Source organism: Hemibagrus wyckioides, linkage group LG22 (assembly GCF_019097595.1).
Source record: "Hemibagrus wyckioides isolate EC202008001 linkage group LG22, SWU_Hwy_1.0, whole genome shotgun sequence".
In the NCBI taxonomy this organism is placed as follows: Eukaryota; Metazoa; Chordata; class Actinopteri; order Siluriformes; family Bagridae; genus Hemibagrus; species Hemibagrus wyckioides.
In genome coordinates, this window is record NC_080731.1 from 12552062 (window position 1) to 12574775 (window position 22714).

At 41.0% G+C, this 22714-nt stretch overlaps 1 protein-coding gene across 1 annotated transcript in view; it reads right to left on the minus strand.

The window, feature by feature from the left end:
- Window positions 1-22714, minus strand: part of setbp1 (SET binding protein 1) — a 52701-nt gene that overhangs the window by 24835 nt on the left and 5152 nt on the right. Inside the window, exon 2 of the mRNA XM_058375123.1 lies at window positions 18974-19610. Within this exon, the coding sequence (XP_058231106.1) occupies window positions 18974-19444 (471 nt within the window). The 5' untranslated portion in view covers window positions 19445-19610. The remainder of the gene's footprint in view (window positions 1-18973; window positions 19611-22714) is intronic.

Sequence of the window (22714 nt, forward strand, 5' to 3'; positions counted from 1 at the left end):
CATCCTGAAAAATGATCTTGTGAATCAGCATGATAACCTCTCCCTGAGGTTTCGGCTTTTATTAGGTCTCCGTGAACGGCAGCTACACAAATCTACTGTACCATTGACTGAGCACTTAATACCCAAAGTGATTCTTTTTACAGCAAATGCGCCCTGAGAGCACGGCTTATCGCACCTTATGCCTCATTAGCAAAATGAAATATTCTCCAGCGAGGATTATGTTCAGTCATGGCCCCAGATTGCTTACTGAATGACAACAACAGGTACGGTAATCCATATTCATAGCCTAAACTCAAGTTTCACTGATAACACCAGTAGAATACAGAGTCAGACAGATGATGTAATAAAATATGTCACTAGGGTGAGAGAACGTCTTGGCCCTTGACCACATTTCAAAGCACATCTCTGCTCTAATTATCGAAGATCTCACCACTGGCAGCTAGAGCTACAACTGTAATAGTTTAAACAGAGATCTGAGGCAGATTGCATCAGTTTTTCCTGTTTCTGGATCTCCGTTCAGAGACATTTCCCATTTAGTCTCCATGACAAACCCTGAGTGACACGCTAGCTATAACAACCTCCTTAACATTGTAGTAACAAAACACACAAATGCCACTTTTCCAGCTTCAACTGGAAGGATGAGATGACCCAGGACACAATAGCTTAAACTATTAAAAAGGAATGCTCAGCTCTGGTCCTTGAGTAACTGAACAATGGATTCTTTGTGAAGGGCAGCACTTGGCTCCCGGGCAGCTGTTTTTCCACTCGATATCGATCCAGCCTAAAAAAGAACGATGCGGGATGAACAAAAAATAAAAAATATCTACATTGGAATACAGAGTGATGGAGAAGCAACGGTTGATAGAAAAGACACACACACACACACACACAGGGTGCATATTTTGCCTGCACAAAGTGATCGCCACTGAACAAAATAAAATGGTTTCTCAAGTGTTCTGAGTGCAGGAGATATGAAAGAACCACAATCATGATTGAATCAACAACTGACTGCTCCAAAGAGATGCTCGGAGCACTAATGCGGGGGTGGATCGATGATCAACCTGCTTCGCCATAGCTTGAGTGCCTTCAAACGATGACTAAGAGGCCATTCTGCACGTCGCATCGCACAAACATTGTTTCCACAATCTGGATGAGGTGTCAGCTGATTCACAGAGATGACCTCACAATGTAGCTCTTGCCACACATCTCTCAAGTCATTTCAGTTTTATCAGCTGATTTGGCAACCTTTCAGATACACCAGCGGATTCACCGGCATATAACACATGAATAAATTTATGGTCTGTAGTCATCAAATCAGTTCATAGCTGAATTTCCTGGTGACCACCAAAATATTAGCGACAACACCACACAACAACAAACCCTATGCACACACCGGAAGCGAATGATGACCTCATGCTGTTTGAATCACTAACTTGGTCATTGGTTGCCAGTTTTCCAGCAGTGTCTGGCTAGTGTGATACAAATTACATAGCTAGCTACAGAACACAAAAACACCAATCTGACCACTAGATTTCTCTCTGCTAAAATTCAACACAACACAATGACATTTTATTTGCAGAGCAGTTGAACACCTGACATTTTCACAAAGCAGCTTCATAGAAATATATCAATTCAGGATATAAATTATATATATATATATATACTATATTGCCAAAAGTATTCGCTCACCCATCTAAATAATCAGAATCAGGTGTTCCAATCACTTCCATGGCCACAGGTGTATAAAATCAAGCACCTAGGCATGCAGACTGTTTTTACAAACATTTGTGAAAGAATGGGTCGCTCTCAGGAGCTCAGTGAATTCCAGCGTGGAACTGTGATAGGATGCCACCTGTGCAACAAATCCAGTCGTGAAATTTCCTCGCTCCTAAATATTCCACAGTCAACTGTCAGCTGTATTATAAGAACGTGGAAGTGTTTGGGAACGACAGCAACTCAGCCACGAAGTGGTAGGCCACGTAAACTGACGGAGCGGGGTCAGCGGATGCTGAGGCGCATAGTGCGAAGAGATCACCAACTTTCTGCAGAGTCAATCGCTACAGACCTCCAAACTTCATGTGGCCTTCAGATTAGCTCAAGAACAGTGCGCAGAGAGCTTCATGGAATGGGTTTCCATGGCCGAGCAGCTGCATCCAAGCCATACATCACCAAGTGCAATGCAAAGCGTCGGATGCAGTGGTGTAAAGCACGCCGCCACTGGACTCTAGAGCAGTGGAGACGCGTTCTCTGGAGTGACGAATCGCGCTTCTCCATCTGGCAATCTGATGGACGAGTCTGGGTTTGGCGGTTGCCAGGAGAACGGTACTTGTCTGACTGCATTGTGCCAAGTGTAAAGTTTGGTGGAGGGGGGATTATGGTGTGGGGTTGTTTTTCAGGAGCTGGGCTTGGCCCCTTAGTTCCAGTGAAAGGAACTCTGAATGCTTCAGCATACCAAGACATTTTGGACAATTCCATGCTCCCAACTTTGTGGGAACAGTTTGGAGCTGGCCCCTTCCTCTTCCAACATGACTGTGCACCAGTGCACAAAGCAAGGTCCATAAAGACATGGATGACAGAGTCTGGTGTGGATGAACTTGACTGGCCTGCACAGAGTCCTGACCTCAACCCGATAGAACACCTTTGGGATGAATTAGAGCGGAGACTGAGAGCCAGGCCTTCTCGTCCAACATCAGTAACATCGAATACTTTTGGCAATATAGTGTATATATATATATATATATATATATATATATATATATATATATATATATATATATATATTCCATTACATTTATACATTTAAAAATGATCATTTTCAGGGAAATGCTTGTGTATAAACTGAATCACTGTGGCACATCACTTTGTTCTTTGTGATGGCCACCAAACGTGTGGTTAAAACAGCGTGCGGTCAGAAGCTACAATTCAGAAGCTGCGACTAAGAAGGTTAATCTCAAAAAAACACATAGTGGGGTTCCTGGCCCCATTTACTACACCAAAGGTGGCAATATCACATGCAGTGAGGAAAAAAAAAAAAAAACAGAATTTTGCCACAAAATCCCTAGCACAGTCATGGTTAGTGGCCATGAAGGCTAGCTTTTCAGATCAAGAAACAGATAAGAAAACAGTGAAGCAACGATCTGGTTGGCATATTGTATAGAAACAATCCCATCAGTTTCCCTGTAGAAATCGAAAGCAATGTATTATTTCAGTTTTGCCTGCTAAAAGAAATGTTCACATCAAGCTTCATACCAAGCCCAAAAGAAATCTTTTTAAATATCTGGCCTTTGGTAACCCTCTCATAAAACAGTTCAGTCTAGCGTTAATGTTCACACAAGAAATTTCATCAATCATTGTATGTACTAAACTGTTCTTCAGTTCATCTACACACACAGTCCATGGCTATGCAGATCTCTTTTTTACATTTCAACACTTATTTCACATGTAAAGAGCGTGTCCATATTTCTTTCCTGGAATTTTGCATAGGGTATGAATATTTCTAAGTCATTTCGAGGAAAAAGTAAAGCAAATTACTCACTGGCTGCTGTTGAGATCGATGGGGTCACTTCCGAATTACAATAAAAAGTGACTCTCGCAGTGTAAACCTTACTAGTGTTATTCCTCTAAAATGGAAAGAATTACTGTTCGTGTTTCAGTGCAGTGAACTGTGAGGACTGACAGGTCAGAGGTTACCGAGATAAAGTCACTGCACAATGTAAGTAACCAAAACAATACACAAGTGTGCATCCCTTCCCCTTGCGGGAATTAGCAATTGTGCCAGGTGAATTTTAGGTGTATCTAATATCTCCATAGCAATGGGCCAAAAACTGTTACGCTTCATCCATCTCCTTGGCAACCTTCGCCATGCCTACTTTTGGTCGCCAATGGCTGCTCGGCCTCCGAAATCGAATTCCTGCTGCTTGTCCATATTGCATCACTGCCAGTTTACACTCAAGGGTCATGTTTTGTGCATGTTAGGATGCATCCTGCTAATCTCCTTTACTGTAAACTGGCAATTTATTTTACTGCAAGGTAAAGAATGACAACACAGTGAAGTACAATTACAAGATAATGTGAAACACAAGTGAAACAATGACATTACTGTGTAAACAATGAAATACAATACTCGAAATTCCTTTAATAGTTTTAACTGAAATCAGATGAACACGTTCAAGCACACGATTTCATGAGTAAACGCATAAATACTTTTATTCTACGCGTGTGGATTGATTTAAATAAGCCGCAATTCGTGGGGGGGGGTTTCCATATCTTTTGTGTACGTCTTTGTAGCTATGGGGTATGGTCAGTTACTATTAGGAGGAAACTGTACTTTCACCTCAGTACATGAGGTTTATGACCCCTGCCTCCCCCCCCCATGCTACATCATATACACACACTTTCGCTAATCTCATTCTACGAACACACACACACTCTTCTACGAACATCATCATACAGACACACACACTCCCTCCCCCACTCTGCTGAATTCAGTGTGTGGGTGAAAGGTCATGGTAAAGTAGCATTCCACAGAGTCTGTAGCTCCCAGTGCAGTGAAAAAGAGGCGGGAAAAACACTTCGTGTCCCTAATCCTATGGACTGGAGGATTTGCAAAGAACGGACCAAACCGTACTATTAAATAAACGGATAACCTTATTTCCATGGCTCCTATTACGTGTGTGGTCAAACTCCTTTGCGAGCCAGAGGATATTGCATTCAAAGACAAAACACACGTCTGCACGCTGCATTGCATCATAACATCGTAGTTCTGTGTTATACAATATCCTTCTTTGTCGGTTTGTGAATCAAAACATGCTGTGACTTCTTGAAAATCTTTGATCTAAATTCCCAGGCACGGTAGTAGTTTCTCATGAGCAGGGTACGGGCTGCTGAAGAAAGGAGCTCATTCATGGCTTTGGGCTGTTTGAGAGGGCCACTGCATTGGTTGGCGCTCACTGTCTTATCCTTACAATTGGACTGACACTGAATACTCTGGGAGGTCACTCTTGGTGTCAGTCCAACACAATGCCCAACACAAACACAATTCTGTTCATTTGTCCACCAAGCTCTTGCCTCCTCTTAGGGTTGGCGAGTAATTGATCATCTGTGGGGACAAATCCTGCATATAAAGTGGCTCAGCTCAACTAAAAGTATTCACTTACCGCAAATCAGGCCCATAGATATTCTCCTCCATTAGTGCTGGTGACACCATTTTAAGATAGTTAACATCCCCCATGGTAGAGAGGTACAAAAGGTCTTTAGCTCCTGGGACTTTTCATTGTATGCACCTACATTTGCCTACTGAAAAATCCAGGACTAATAGGCATCGGTAATTATTTTAATATGAACTGGCTGAACAGAACTGGGTGTACAGAAAGGATTTCAAATTGCTAAACTCTATTATTATCAGTTGGCATTTTTCCTATTTCAAGGTACCTGCCACTACCTTGGGTGACCTGTAGCTTTCATTTCGGTAACTGAACTCCCTGCATCCTGACTCTGGGAAGGCACTGTCCTTTGTGTCTGCTACAATTAATTACTTGCTGTTCAATCGCGGCTCGTTTGGGGAATGAGACAGAAATGAGCTCGGTGAAAAGGTATCTGGGTCTGCCGACATCTCGGCAGCAGCGGCAGGGAGCATCTCCAGGAGACAGCTGATGGGCCTGATCGCATTTCACTGACAAACTCAATTGCGCTTGAAGTGAGATCTAGTGAAAGTCAATATGCCACATGGTCCCCATGCCTGCTGGGTCCATCCGCAGTGACCAGATATCTGGCCTCACTGATGCCACTCATTTATTCATTATATTTCCAATGTGTCCCAACCACCAGGTTTTGGTTCCCAAGTGAAAAGTCAATTAGCTATTGCAAAACTATTAGAACTTGTACACAATGTGCTCCTGAATTACCAGCACTGCCTAAATGCTACAAGCAGGACACTGTATAAACCATAAGGTGATGGTTTTACAGATAATAAAAAAAAGCTTCTTAATATGCAGAGCCCAATAACAAAACAGTCCTCAACTGTTACTTATTCTTACTGACTTGACTACCTAGACATGAGGTTACGTATATTGCCAAATAAACCTAACCGCACCAAACTAAGCACATTCAAGGCTGTTTCAAATCAGTCCCCCCACCCAAATCTAAAAGACCTCACAGGAGAGACTGTGGTTAGCAGAGACCTCTGCCACCAGGCAGCGCCGCAGGCAGGAAGCACATTTACACAACATGCCAAGCTTTGTCACTTACAAAGGAAAACAATTAACAAGCCATAGTCCTGACATAAACCCACCTGACAAGCACTGGGAAGGAAGTTCCTTAGCATGCATGCCTCCCAGTTAAGCCACTCATTTCAAACTTTTTTGAATGAATAAAGAAAAGGAAATTACACAACCATAGATTTATCAAGACTTCACTCTGAAGAAACCAAGAAAAGAAAGTCCCTAGGAATTGAGTTGAAGTTAATAAACTGTACAAGAGCTTGCCAGCAATGGCATCAACTGAACATCTAGCAGTTGCAAACGAAGATCACATAATCCGGAGATTAAAACAGAACATTGATGCAAATCCTTATTTACAAGAAATTCCCTTTATAACTATAGTAGTTCAGCTAGCACATCAGTTAAAATATCAAAATTGTAGTTTTTCTTTCCCAAAAGAAGGCTTGCTTTGAGTGAAATGTTCATTCTGTACCTCTACAAGAGTTAATGGTATGTAGTCTATAAATGACAATTAAGTTGTCTTGCAAGTATTGTTGTTTTCAAGCATCTAGTTAATCACACTTCAACAAAACAAGGTTTATTAATTACAACTAATCAAACTGATGTGCCAATAAAATGTTTCCACAAGAACATTAAAAATGAATTGGTGCTAAAATGTAGTAACAGTGTATGTTGGTTTATATTGTACCGATGTTCTGTGGTATAGCAACTTGAGCATTTTTTTAAACGATACGGTATAATGATGTATGATTTGTATGTTGTTTAATGCAACAGAAGTTCAGATCCAAATGACAATCTGAAACAGAACCTATTCTGAAACCCAGCATGGTGTGCTCTGAGGGGAAAATGGTTTCAGGAACAGCTCTTCACACAAAGGAATCATCCTGAATTCTCAAAGCAGCTCATCCAATTTCTTTACCTGGATATATTATGGACAGCTCTCAAATCAGACAACCGTAGTAGCCGTAAGCTGGCTTTAAGCGGACCTTTTTTGAACAATTCAGGAGGGCTTTTTAGTGCCGCCATTTTCCAAACGTTGACTGCTGAGTGACCCGAACACCGCTCAGGCGAAAGTCCCTCAGAGCAAGGTCCAATTTGGAAAGCCTGGTAAGCCGGCCGACATCAGGAGATTACAGGATTTGAGACGGGATCAAGACCAATGAGGAGGGACTTAAGCCCTCTCTGACACGAAAGTGTGGGACGAGCTTTAGAGTACAGGGGCTTTGTGGGTTTGAAGTGCTCTCTTACAGCCAGTTCTCTACCTTCAGTTCAAAACGGATCAGCCAACAAGCTGTTCACACTCATGTCATAGCAATATCAAGCACAAGAGCAAAAAGAAGAATGGATGGATAAATGTTTAAAGAACGGATCGCTTAAGACAGATTATTTTTCTCATTATAAACAAGTGAACCTACTTTTAACCTGCCTTATCTGATAGAAGCATGATTTACTTCCTGGATGGTAATGATTTGAACATCATTTCTCATGCTGAAAAAGACAACAAGACGTGATGTGTTCTCAGTGAAAAAAACAAACCCTCTAAATCCACTCCTCCTGAAAACACCAATAACATCACATTCCACGATCCAGTGAACCTCCCACATTCCTCAGGCATCTCTTTGGTACCAGAACTGTAATTTGACATCTGTGCAGTATTAGCTGTAACTCTGGCCAAACAGGCTTTTTTGCTTGGTGGAGCACAGATAATAAACAACATAGGTCCACTGCAGACTCCTTCTGAGCTAATACTGCTTGAAGGGCACAAAAACGGTTCAATGGAAGTCATTGTGCAGTCTACAATACAGACAATATTGTGTGTGTCAGTCTGCTTCATAGAGACATCAGAAGATATTAAAGACATCAGACAAGTTATTTTTGAACAGGGTTGAGTGGACGTCAGGTAAGCCCACTAGCAGGGTTTCACTTAACAGAAACTTTAGGGAACTTCAGAATGATCAGCATCTCCCTTTACCTGTTAAAAAGTGTGAATATAATTTTATATAATACACACTACATAGAATGATTCCTATTTTCCACTTACATACTAGGCCACTATACGGCCAAACGATTATGCATACTTGACCATTACACCCTTATGTGGGCCTTCCCAAAACTTTTGACACAAAGATGAAAGCATATAACTGTACATAATATCTTGGTATGCTGTAGCATTACAATTTCCCTTCACTGGAACTAACAGCCCCAAACCAGTTCCGGCATGACAATGCACCTGTGCACAATGCCAGCTCCATGAAGACATGGTGCACTAATTTTGGAGAGGAAAACTGAAGTTTCCTGTGTAGAGCCCTGACCTCAGCCGTACTGAACCACTCTGGGATAAACTGGAACACCGACTGCACTAATGCTCCTGTGGGTGAACAAACACATATCCTCAGTCACAGTCCAAAATCTGGTGGAAAGGCTTCCTAGAAGAGTGGGGATTATTCTCTCCGCAAAGGGGGAATAAATCTGGAATGTCCACATACTTTTGGCCATGTAATGCATCAATCATAGAATAAACAGATCGATGACATGCTGAATAAAATTTTTCAATTTCAATTTTCAATTTTTAAAATCTTTTCCTCTGAGGTTTTCATTCTTTAAAATCTTTAATATATTTTTTTCCATTTAGTCTCAGTTGTAGTAAATATATTAAGCTTAGGTTAGGTGATTAATTTTTAATGCCATGTCAGCATCAGTGGCTATATTCATGGCAGAATTGCGGCGGTAAATAAATAAATAAATAAATAAATAAATAAATAAGTAGTTCAGTTCCAACTGTCATGTACATCTGTGGCCAAAGGTCTTATTATATTGTTATACTGTATTTAGAGCATATACAGATAGATATTTATACATAGAGAGACATTTACAACTATTGCCACGATATTTATTTTATTATTATTATAATGCTTTTTAGTCCACTTGCTTGCTTGTTTGGTTTATTCAGTTGGCTGCTTGTTAATTTTCTGTTTATTAATTGGCTATATCAAGCAAAGCACAACAATTTCACAAACATCATGTTTAATGTAGAGCTTTTTAGATGCTCAAGTAACTACAAAATTGCTCAGTAAAGCATAGTAAAGTACTCACTATTAGTAGAAAGCAGCATTGCAAAAACATTGCTAAAGACATCTCAGACATGTACATGTGACCATGAAGTGCACTAGTAATTGCTTTTCATTAAATGACATTCATCAATTTTTATAGTGAATATTGAAGTATATGCCAGTGGGGTTTCTATATAGTATATGATATTCATTGTGTGTGTGTGTGTGTGTCAGTGTGTCAGGCTAACCTTTACAAGACTCTGACACCATGTTAACATCAGTCCACCAAGCTCAGCATCTTAGCCAATGGTAATGAAGAGGCTTGATAGATATGGCTTTATTAGAGAGCAGTGGTAGTGTCTGCTCAAGTGGGAGGAACACATGGAATGGCAGGGTGCCTGGGCAGGCCGTGTGTGTGTGTGCGTGTGTGCGTGTGTGTGTATGTGTGCGCGTGTGTGTGTGTGCGTGTGTGTGTATGTGTGCGTGTGTGCGTGTGTGTGTGTGGAGGGGGTTTATGCTGGACAGACACAGGGGGACAGCTGGTCTTTCAGCGGTAGTAAATCATACAGACGTAGCCCTCACTACACCCCCATTTCTCTCAAATCCCTCTCTCTCACTCTCTCTTCCTAACCCCCATATCTCACAGAGGAAAAGGAAAAGAGAAAGCCTCCTTCCAGCTCAGTGGCCCAAAAAATAAAGCCAGGCTCTGCTAAAACCCAGGCAGGCAGGAAAACAAACAGGCACCTGCCTTTATCAGTGTCTGAAAAGTCACATTAAAATATGGCTAGGTAACTATCACATGACTATTTTAAACCACTAAAAAAACTTACATTTAATGTTTTATATAACATATAATATATATATATTATATGTTTTATATAACATTTATACATTTATATATATATATATATATATATATATATATATATATATATTAATGTCCCAAATCATCTCTATACCGTTCCCCTTATTATGAATCTCTACATAAATAGACAAACATCCTAATATCCTGATGGCTAGCTAGCTTTAGACTGTCCTGCAATATAAATTAGCTAGTTAAATAGCTACTAAATGCTCACATTTGTCATGGTTAGACAAGAGGGAAATTGAGTCTTAATTTAGCTCATCATATTCTCAGTGATTTGTTTCTATTACCAGTTTGCCAAATAACACAGCAATATCAGAAATGTTGTTTCTAATAGTCTAAGCTAGCTAACTTAGCATGCAGTTTAGCTCCATTTTAAAAGTTTAGTAGCTACTGACAAATTAGGTTTTAAATGGCAAATCGTCGAAAGACCCATATATAGAATATGAAGTCCCTTCAGAGGTACTTCAAATCTGTGCAGCATGGCTACATGCCTTTAATCTGTTCTAAACAGTTTTTCAAGAACTTATCTCCAGATTGTGCTACACTAGCCAGACATAAAATGAATCATGCTCTCCCCCTCTCTTGTAGGTAATTCCAAATCTACTGACTAAAAACCGTGGGAAGTAATAAATAAGCGTGGCAAGGCCGTGTTCAGATCATTCCACTGCCCTGCTCAGTAACTCTCCTCCACACAAAGGTCACTGTTTTGACCCCTCAACTGCCTACAATTTCCTCCCCAGTCACCAACGCCGCTCCCTCAAAGACAAATGGCTTGTTATAAATACCGCGAATCCAGGGCCTGTGGGAGTCCCATATCGACTCTGGCGAGCGTGGCTGCATTAATATTCCGTTGACTACAACAGACAAGCTCTTAATGATTACACTGCATTTATTATAGGACTCAGAGTGCTGCTTCAGGAGCAGGGGTTGTGCGACGGAGAGATAAGCACATGGCCACACGCCATCAGCTCACCAAAAAAAAAAAATAAACGGCCAGCCTACAAGGGCAGCAGGGCTAGGACTCACTTAAAAGGGGGCTTTCCTTATCGCACCTTGCACACGCTTAAATGGATTTCAAATTTGGCTCCCACTGATGGGGAGGTAGATGAACATGTAATGAGGAACCGAAAAAAAATGACAGCTCCTAAAGCTAGAAGCAAGAAGGTAATTGGGTAGAATACAATATGAATATGGGTGGTTAAAAAGGCTGTAATTATTGTTGACCCTGCATTACTGGTAGCTATGGCATGGGTAGAAGAAGTTATGATACACGCGTCAGGCAGATCAGCCCATGGCAGTAGATCACACAGATTTACACATTTCAGAGCCAAAGCCAGACTTTACATGGGCTGCTGTTTATATGCAAAGATTTTCACCAATATAAATTAAGTCATTTTAAATAGAAATTATGCATCCATGTATGCGTGGTATACTGCATCAATCCAAATTCAAACTAACAGACTTACACAAGAGGATTTAGTGTCAATGTTAACAACTACAAGGGAGTGAGTCTATTCAGCTTTTTTTAATAGCATATGGTTTTTAATGAGTTTTGCATTTAAGTGTGATTATTGAACAGATAGCAAGAAGAAGAAGAAGAAAAGGAAAAAGAATTTGTGCCTGCAGTAGTTTCTCAGCATTGCAGATTTGCCCGACAAGGATGCTGGTTGTTGAAAATAACATAAAATGTGCACATTATCCTAATGTTACCAACATTAAAAGCCACAGTCTGGGAATAATTGCACAAGGAATGTAGGCTTTATTAAAGTTTTCTCCTCATGTGTGTTCTGCATTCTTGCTGTCTGACGCTGAGCCAAGTCTACTGAGATGTATCCCACATCTGCCTCCAAATGACACCCATCTCGTTGCCCATCCAACCTCACAATTATTTTAAATAGATTAAAATGTGTAAGATGAAATGTGTTTTTCTGGCAGGACTGTTTAATTGCTCCAGGATTACACGATGCGCAAGCAGATAAACAGATTCTCCTTCTCCGTCTTTAACTGACTACAATGATTATTCATCTAGTTCAGCTGGATAGAGATTTTATGCAATCAGTCTGTATCTTCTGATTGAGGAGTATACGTTAATGCTTTCTACTCCACTTGAGCTTTCAGTCTGGTTATTAATGGATTATCTGGCTGCATGTAGACACAGTTACTGAGAAGACATTAGACGTGCAAAGTCCTGTTAATGGGAAGTTCAGCAAATAAGCAGTAGAAACAGGACGCAAACATCCAGAATGTAATGCAGCTATACACCACGGCTGCACTGAGTTATGGCAGACACTCAGCGTGGCTAGTTATCAATCAACAAAATGACAAACACAATGGGGCAGATGACGGTGTTACCATTAAAGTTAAAGCTTACCAACCTTATCTGTTTGAGCGGTGTGTACACATGAGAAGATGAGAGAGCTGCACAGAGTAAAGGATTAAAGTGTTGCTGCATCTCTCTCTTCAGACAGAGATAAACCAAGGGCTAAATCACTCTAGTGCAGCTATCCAAAGGTATCTGAATGACATTGTTGGAAATCTAGGAAAGCATCAAAACAAATTTAAAATGGACTAACATGTCAGTGAATGGAGATGAAATTAAAAACTCGAAAGTAAATTTTGCACAAGATTACATGTCTATTACAAATATGAATCAGTCTTTTCTTTAAAGTCTGAAGTGAAACAAATAAAACGTAGAATTCGACCTCTGCTTCAACACACACAAATGTGATCGCCTTTATCTTCACTGTAATGTCAGCTATGTTTTATTTATTCATTAGTCTTTATATGTATGTTTTTCTGTGTGTGTGCTGAAGAGATTGAACTATTTACACACCGTGTGATAGAAGACATACTGTATATCACAGTAATTAGATTTGCTAGATATGAAGTTGGTGATGTTTTTACTGTATTCACAAAAAGAAATCATTTAACATGATAAAGCGCAAAAGATTCGTTCAGTACTTGCCTGATCAGCTACTGTGAACTGTAAGGACAAGTGTGGTTTCAGTAAGTGTTATAAAAGTAATAAGGATAATCACACACACACACACAGAAAACTGTATTGCAAAGCAGTTTAGAATAAGATTGATGTTTTATTGTCACCTCCCAGCTCTAGAACATAGGGCTTTCATATCTGCGGTCACCCAGACGAAATCCATCTCTCTTATCCTCTTCCTAGTGAATCACTCAAACCCAGCCAGCCAGTCTAGTAAACATATGGCTACCTATCACAGTAAATCAAACATATCTAATACGCCACTAAACTGCTGCACAACAGAAGGTTGCCATATGTATCGTGTTCCAAAATGGAGTACAAAAATAACACAAGACTAAAAGAAAAATTGACCGGTGTGCATGCTACTGTCAGGCGTTTGACTTCTTTTCAGTTCAGAAGGGTATCTCTGTAATGAGGAGACAAACACAGATGTGAGTGTTGAGAAAGTAATCACGCACGACTGGGCAAAATCAGTGAAATCGTTTAACATACAGCAGTGTTGTCTGATACTGACGGCAGGTTCTCTGAAAAATATTTTCCATGCACAAAGGCTCGGCTGTGAAGTCAAGTCCCTCCCTTAATTACCTGCTATTGTATCACACGTCTCCTGCCCATCCCCCACCACAGTGGGGTCCCATTTTAACCAGGCTCCCCATATGCCCAGGCTCACTTGTTGGCCTTTCCTCTTTGCCACCATCTGGCATATTAGTTCAGCCAAAATGAAAAAAAAAAGGGAAAGAGAGAGAGAGAGAGAGAGAGAGAGAGAGACAGAGACAATGAGAGAGAGCTAGCCCATCTGCTCCCTGCCAGACTCCCCAATCATTACTACACAAAAGCAACATTTAACCCAGTAGAAAAAAATCATTTCTTTAACTTGTTTCTGTCCACTACCTTCGCCTGGGTCTGGACTGCCGTTTGTCCTTAAATAGGCCTAACCATATCCTAGCCTAATCTTAGAGGAATGTTTCACTTGAAAATGCTGACCTGAAAATGCTAAATTGGGTAACAACACACTGAAGCCAGCAGAAGCTTCATATCAGTCTCACAAGTCAGACCTCTATACCACTCTAGAAACTCTGGATTTGTGTGTGTGTGTGTGTGTGTGTGCGTGTGTCTTGTTATATGTTAACACCAGTAAGCTCCAGTGTTTTATTTCCAACGACTAACAATATTAGCTATATATACATATATATATATATATATATATATATATATATATATATATATATATATATAAAACTCTTTAAACACAAATTAATTAGTGCACTACTGTGAAAAACAGATATTTATCTTGCATACTACATGCTAGGCGACATGCTAGCTTCAGTGACAGATTAGCAAAGCAAGCCAGCTGTTCTAGCTATGTACACTCATCAACAATACCTGTCACTTTCTCCCAAGGTTTGTTTTTCTTTTTGTAATATAAACGACAGGCTAAGATGAAACCACACTCTGCCATTTATTTACATACAACAAGACATACAAGATATATAAAAACTAACAGACTATTGATGCTATTTAGGGACTATTACAGGTTGTGAGTAAGGATCTGGAAAGATTTTGGACCAAACACAGCAAGGTTTGGTTTCCAGGAATCATTTGAAGCAATAGATTGGATTTGGTGCAATACTGTGACATATATATATAATTCAACTGGAATTAAGGACATCTCAAATGTTGCTTGCCGCTTTGTGGGGTTTTTTTTTGCCACTGCTGCTGAAACCATTCAGCTCTGAATTGTTCATTTACATAGGAAAGGAACACTCTTCTTTAGCTTTACCGCTTGCTAGCGGGAACATATGGGTTCTGGGTGCCTAGAACCATCTTTCACTGGAATACAGCATTTGACTAACACTGCAATGGATCAACCACAGACCACACAAACAACATACGAGATGTTAGCCTGCAAGACAAGTGTCTAATGAATATCAGCCAGATTGCAGATAGAGCAGCTTAGGAGGCTTTCACACTGGCAGTTTAGTCTGAACCACAGCACAATTCAAATAAAAAATTGGTTATATGAAAGATGTCATTTGGACCATGATACTGTGCCCCAGGTACGGTAATACCTGGAGGAGGTGGTGTGAGTCAGTTGCACTGAAACTGTGCCGTGATTCCTGTAAATATGAACGCAATTCATGCTCGGGTCTGCACTTGCTCAGGAAGCAAAGTAACCTCTGTGTGTGCTTTAACTGATGACGATATCATTAGTGTTCATTACAGAGAAACGTTTCGATGTCTTACTGTGTATAATAGCACCAAAATAATAGTAATAAAAAATATTGTGAGTAATGTTGTGTTCTCCTTGTGTTGTGAGGTGAAAAGTGCACCAAGGTTTAACAGAATCAAGTGAGTCTGAAACCTGACCTATGCTACAGGAGCACAGAGGAGAACAATCACACTCGGATTTGTGCCCAGTGTGAAAACCACCTTAGACTGATCCCCACCAACATTCATTAACTGGTCAACATTTCCAGTCATGTATCTCTTTAACCTTAACCTCAGGAGAAACCCCAGTAACTGACCGATGAAAGTGCTACACTTGGCTCAAACGCATGATATAGCCCTAACCTTCCCATAAGTGACAGGTAGAAAAGAGGTAATGACCCACTCAGCTTCTTATCAAAATGGCCTGGGAGCGTTAGGTCAGTTGGCCTCGATCTCACCCTCCCCTTGACAAACGCGCACCACTGAGCACGGGCAGAAACGGCTGACAATCAAAGCGCTGTCGTCAAACACGGCGCAGCACTGGGGCTAACATCCCCCCGTCTGCCTTATATATAGTGAGCACACACACATATCGATCTGGTTTCTATCTGGCTTGTCATCGCAATGAACCCTCTACAGTGTTAAACCACAGGGGTGATACTGGAGACAAATACAAGATACACTTCAACACAAGTGGGTCTCGCTGGACATCCACATACATTTTTTATTATCCTGTGATTCTCATTCTATACACTCTTTTTTTCCATTTTAAAAGAAACACTTGTCAATCAATGTTGTTATTTCAGCATAATATAAAGGCAAAAATGATGTCTCTCCAAAACCAACAAGAGGAGTTGAACTGAACATTTTTCCTCCTCAGCTTTAAAAATAAAAAGGAAAAAAAAACACACAGGCCATTTGTAACACCCTGTGGACAGCTAATGAAAATGACAAACAGAGAGCACCCCGACCTCTACATATTCGAAATGCCTAATTGCAAATCCAGACGCAGGGCTTTTCACAAAGCCAGCAACAAGAGCACAGCTCTATTCCTGGCCTTGCAGTCACAGGGCACCTTTGTGTGGGCAAAGAACATTTCTGTCATATTATCCTCATTTTCCAAGCCACCCCAATGCACAGCAACTCTCTAAACCTTACAGAGGAGCCGAGTATTGATGCTGGTAATCCCTGAAAAAACTAATCGGTCTAATTCATCAAAAGGGCTAGTTTTGTCGTAACGGTCGCGGGCCTCAGCAACATGATTTCATTAGCAAGGGGAGGGAAAGGAGGCTGTTCCGGGTAGCAGCTGTCACACGCCAAGTGAGCTGAGGTAAAGCCCTATTCTCAGCAAGCCTTTGCCGGTTTCAATTACGCACTAACCCCTGACCCCACGCAGCTTGGAACTGTGAGATGTGAGGAGGTGGTGGCCTCTACGCCTTAAGCCCATGAAACAGAAAAGACCAGGATGGGACTCAAGGCGCTTCCAAATGAGGAATTTATTTCACTGTCTGTCAGTGTAGTAAATGGGGTTTCATCTGTGCTGAGGGAGTGGGGGTTTGTGTGTGTGTGTGTGTTTGTAAAAGGGGGCTGGGGCTTGGCGTTTTCACACCTCCTTGGAACGCTTTTCTATAGACATGGCCATCCTTTAGAGGGACCACCTCCTCTGTTCCTCCTTCTGCCCTTTTTGACCTTCTGTCTGTGGTCAATGTGGAGATTGCCAAAAAGAGACAGCTGCACTTCAGGCTTCCCGCCTCCAGCCCCTGTTGCTCCTCAAGCCTTTCTCTCTTTTTTAATGCCCCTCTCCCTCTTGGTCACTCTCTTTCCCTCCCCCTCTGAGCGCATCAAATGCTTTGAAGGCAAAACTGACCACCAAGGCTTTGGAGGTGGTGACATTTCTTTGGTAAACCTTCATGCTCCTCCATGTATTTAGCACTAAACCCATCATCCACTTACAACCAATATACTGAAGACAACAAAGATTCTATTGCAGAAAACCTATATATGGAACATTTTTTTCAATTTAAAACCGCAAACTATTCAATTTGATTAGGTTAAAATTTTGCAAACTTTAATAAAATATTTGATCGCACGAAGCCTCAAAATGTAGCATAAATCTGCATCAGCTGGCACATTATTAGAAAACAGAATGACTATTGGTAGAAACAATATACCATCAGAGGGCATTTCTACACCAGCAGCTCCTCAGTGTTATCAAATAAAAAGAAGGCAATCGATTTCAGCTTGTGGTATGCTCACTGAAAGATGCTGATGCCTGCACTTCAACTTTCATTCAGCAAGCATGCATTTTCTCCCTAATTATGGTCAAATTACAGGCTCCGACTGTGGGAGCACCAGCTACTCCTCCCCTTCTGTCCCAGAATTCTTCACTCTTGCCATTTTACTGCCATGAAGTTGGCAAGGAAGAGCACCAAGGAGCAAGAAGATGTATGTTTTGGAAAATTGTACAAGCAACACTGTGGTGCACGAAACTGACGTTATGATTCCAAACAAAATTGAAAGTTAATCATGTACCAGGCGAAATACCGTCTTACAAAATATCACAGTTACCGCCATCATACCTAGATTTATTTATGACTCGACACACAGTCAGTGATCGAAATACGTAATGGCTTGAATTCATACACACAAACATTTCCAACTACTGCTAGTTTGACGTCTGAACGCTAGCCTGTAGAGGAGATATTATTATGTAGACACAACCAAACACTCTACTTCGCATATTTTAAATTCTAACTCGGGACATCATAAATATTTCAAAAGGCTAAAATCCCCGAAAAAGAGCCTGGTTGCAGTTACTTAATCCACATGTAAGTCAATGAACTCATTGAGTCTAAATGCCACAAAAGGTTAACGGCAGAGTTGCATTGCACCACAGCAGAGCTGGACACCCTTCATTTGACACGCAGCCAGCTGAACAGTTACAGACAGTATGACAGCATGCAGAAAACAGTGGTTTGTGCCTTGGCAACAAGCCAAACGTTCTACTGTTCTATAATGAGTTCTGCCACAGCAGAGGGTCAGAGAGACGTGGAGGGATAAAAGCAGACGAAACAAGAACAGCTTGTAACATCCTCTCTGAAACCACTTGCTAAACTAAAATGTTTAAAAATTACTCACACACTAAATTTAACATCTTATCATAATCTTTACAGAGGAGGTAGGAATTAGGGATAGAGATTAGTGATACCGATACTAGTCTCGGGTATCGATCATTTACTGTGATACAAATGATACAAACGACAGTGATCTGGAAGTATTTCACAATTAATTATCAAATTATTTCATACGTCCTATTAAAGGTATTCTTTACATGTTTTAACATCTTAACATTATTAAACACTGCATGTGGGCTCACAGTATACGGCAACAAGCAGCATAAACACAGCAAAATGAATTGTTCCGAGACATTATCGATTGTTTAATACCGAGTAAGTTACTCGTTCCGGTATCAGTATTGGTATGATGTACCTAAAAAACTGTATGACGTGTACCATAAAACCATAAACTCATACTTGTAGTCTGTCTGAAAGAATTGTATGTACGGTGTCCCTGTTGATAATATGATAAGTAACAAGCAGATCATTTCTTCTCCACTTTGCTGTACACTACTCACCCTCTTTCTGGGGGGTCCTCTGTCTTCTTCCTTTCCACCTTTAGTGCTCTTGCCATGCTTGGACGTCTTCTGTTCCCCAGGTTGTTTGATGGTGACGCGGATCTCGGGTGGACAGATGTAGTTCTCCAGGCTCTTAGGTGGCTTTTTGGCCCGCTTGGTAGTTTGGATCTTCAGTTTAAGGCTGCCTTCTGAGAAACTTGCCTCTTTAATGGAGAACTCTTGCTCCTCCAGGTTGTCCCCCTGCACCCACTTCTCGCTGTCCGCATTGGAAGTGACGTCCATGTCTTTACCGAGGCCGAGGTCTTCATCCTCCTCATGCTCCTGCTGCTCACCGGCCAGACCAAGCCCCTTTAGTGGGGTGGCTAGAAGGCCCACCTCGGTAAGATCAGCCCTGTTGATGGTAGTCACAGTGGAGAAGAACTCCTCATTCCCTTTGGGCCGCGAAGGGCGAGTTAAGTCCCTTTGCTCCATCAAGACTTGGTTCAAGACGTGGGAACCAGAAGGGAGCCAAGATGACACAAAGGGGGTGCCGCTGACAGTGGATCGTGTTCAGTCAGTAAGGGATGTGATGGATCTTGACTCTATTGCTCCTTGAATCGTACAAATCTTGCAAATGTATGCATTTCCTTGTGTGATACTGTGAAGAAAAGAAAGACAAAAATGAGCAGTTTAAAGGTACCTTTTTGTAAAAAAAAAAGGCTAGAAAGAATCCACAGTAGTCAAAGACACTGGACTAAATCTTCATCAATTCTATAATGAGTGCAATTAATAACAGAGCAGACTTCATTGCTGAATAGAGCTTTAGGAAGTGCAGCTGTGAAAATGTCCCACTGTATAATCATTTCCCATTAACCAAGCAACATCAGTTAGCCTAATAAGACAAATGTCTCTGTGTTACAACAACAAATTAATCTAAATGGCGGTCCAGGCATATACCTTACACTGGAACGACTGGAACAGTGAACACCATTCACCCCGGGCAAACTCCCAGACACCATAATTACATCACTGACCAGCTCATTTGCTTTGGTGGTCAGTTGAGTAACCCTAGTCCTGGTGTGAAAGTGAACAAATGAGGCCTCTAGCCCAGTGATAAACACCTCTCAGACATCAGACAGACCTCAACCTGCACAGTCAGAGACCTGAAAAAACCAATTAGGCCTGAACACAACATGTCCGCTGCAGGCTGCTAAGCATCAAAAGGGAAGCATAAATGAGCTACACTCATTTCCTTTGGGCCAATTATAACGTGAGTGATGGGACAGATACAAACCAGGAGCTTGCTGGGCCAGAAATGACCAGATGAGCTGAGAAAAGTGGAAGTACAGATAGATATTTTGGAAGGTGTGTTGTCATGAGAAAAAACTGCTTCAGCATGTTTGATTTGAAAGGACTGCTGTAGAAGATGCTGAATCGAAGATTCTGTGAGATGTATTTATGTGCTTTCATTTGGGATTTTTTCATCTTGTTCATTGGGATTTAAGAGACTCTGTAAAAATCTAACCTGCACATTTAATATGCATCTTTCACCCGAAAAATGTGATATAGATAAATAGATAAATGGATTGTAATTAGTTTTTAAGGGAAAGCATTGCAGGTACACACTTCTTTCTAGGTAAAAAAATATATATATACACTAGTGATCTTAAAGGTATATCTAAATGTACTCCCCCTTATCAAAAAAGAAAGGTACAGTTTAACAGCTTTTATTCTGAACCTTTGTGGTACCACCTACTCAGTTCTAAAATATCACAGAATCATCTGTTCTTCTTCCTCCTGCCTGTAACCTATCAGTCCAGATACCTTAAAACTGCAAGAAAAAAATCGAAGACATCTTGAAATGTTCCGAGTTTAACGAAACAAGCCAAAGCATGTCACGGCAGTTCACTTCAATAACGGCTCGATTAGTTACAATAAACCGTTGCAGGAACAGCCCTGACGATACTTGTTTGAGAACCTAATACTCTCAAGTGATTCCCTTAGTGGCGCCCATGTTGTGTGAGCATTGATGGGTATTGACCAAGGACTAGGGACTTTACTCCTCTCACTGGCAGAGCTCAATCTTTCATCCTGCTTAACTGCTGCTGGCCAGCTGTCTGACAGCTCTCAGCGTCGTTTTCCCTTTCGGCTGCCTGACAGGTGACAGATGAAGAGCTACTAAAAACAACAACCATCACCTGAGTGCCTGAATACAAACTAGACTAAACATCTTCGTTTATCCATCACACGGTGACAATCATAATGGTGTAACTTGGGCCGTTCCAAGATGAGTCAAATAGTATTGTCAATAAATCGTTTATGGCATTTAAGTCTATTACTGTGGAGTTTCCTGTGGAGACTTGGGTGTTTTGGTAGGTTTAGACTTCAAAGAACACATTTAGGTAGCATACTGCATGTATTGTTTGTTAGCTGAAGCAAAAAAAAAAAAGCTTGTAATTATAGTTTAGGTGGAGCTGTTTGAGGTAGGTTGCGGTGGCTATTAACAATACAGTCCTTGTCTTTTCCAACCTACAAAAATGTTGCCCTGCAATGGACTGGGGTATTCCCCCTTCACACCCAATGTTCCCAAGATCCCAAGGCTCTGGACCAAATGAAAAGGAATGAATGAATGAAAAGAAAGTGTGAGCCTCTGTGCATTTCCAAACATGAACATTTCCTTTAGAGTTTTTAACCCCAGTTTTCTCTCAGTTTGAACATTCGCCAATTCCATTCTTTTTTGCTAGCCGTATGAGAGCACACTGAACAGTATGTGCTTCCTCAGAGACACATGAAGCTACAGAAGCCGGCATCTTTTAGAATTTCTGCTCATGCTACATCACAGGGCAGCTGAACGGTGCAGGAGAAAATCTTCCACTCTTCTGAATACATGAGCAGAGAGACAGAGAAGTACTGCTCTATTGGACTCCGGGCTGTGGATGGCCGAGGCATTAACAGGTTTTGAATACAAATATTGTACAACAATACATGGCCAACACAGATTGTAAGGAACGAACAGAAAGTCATTGTGTAATTGTTGATTTGGAAAATCAACAAAATGACAACTTCTCCAGCTTAACATTATTCCTGGTTTTTCAACACAGGCATGAATTCATACAGACAGTTAGAAACCTCTCTACTATATACACAGACAGCTGTGTGTCTTCTAAAGCCTCACAAACCAAACTAGTCTTGAAATCCATCTTTTTTTGCTAATAACCACAATATCAATCAGATCTGAGCCCAGAGCTTATATAACAATAACCCCTATCTGGCCCCACGGGCAAACCAACTGTGAGCTAATTGTCCAAGACTACAGTCTGTTCAAAAATAGGTTTATTATTTTCACAAATATGCCAGAGGCATATGCTGGATTTTCTGCTAATTGCACGAAAGAGTTCTGTGTCAGCAATGTCGCCTCTGGCTGCTTCTAAAGGGAACAGATTCAGACATTTGTCCTTCCGGGCCTTTGTGCACTGATCTGCTCTATCCTCTTTCTGGGCGCATCTCAATTAGGACGATCACAGCTTTGTGTTGCAATTATCTGAATGTACATTCACTGCACCAAAAGAAAAAAAAAACAGCACAATCTTGACGCATCCGATCTAGCTATGCAGTGGATGTTTTGTTTTAGCAACTTAACAAGCATTAACAATATTAATGCAACGTGAAAATCAGGCTTGGAACAAGACGACCCCTTGATGCATGGTGAACGCTTGAAGCTCTGGAAAATCCTTGACAGTAAAGGAGTAAACATAAGAATTG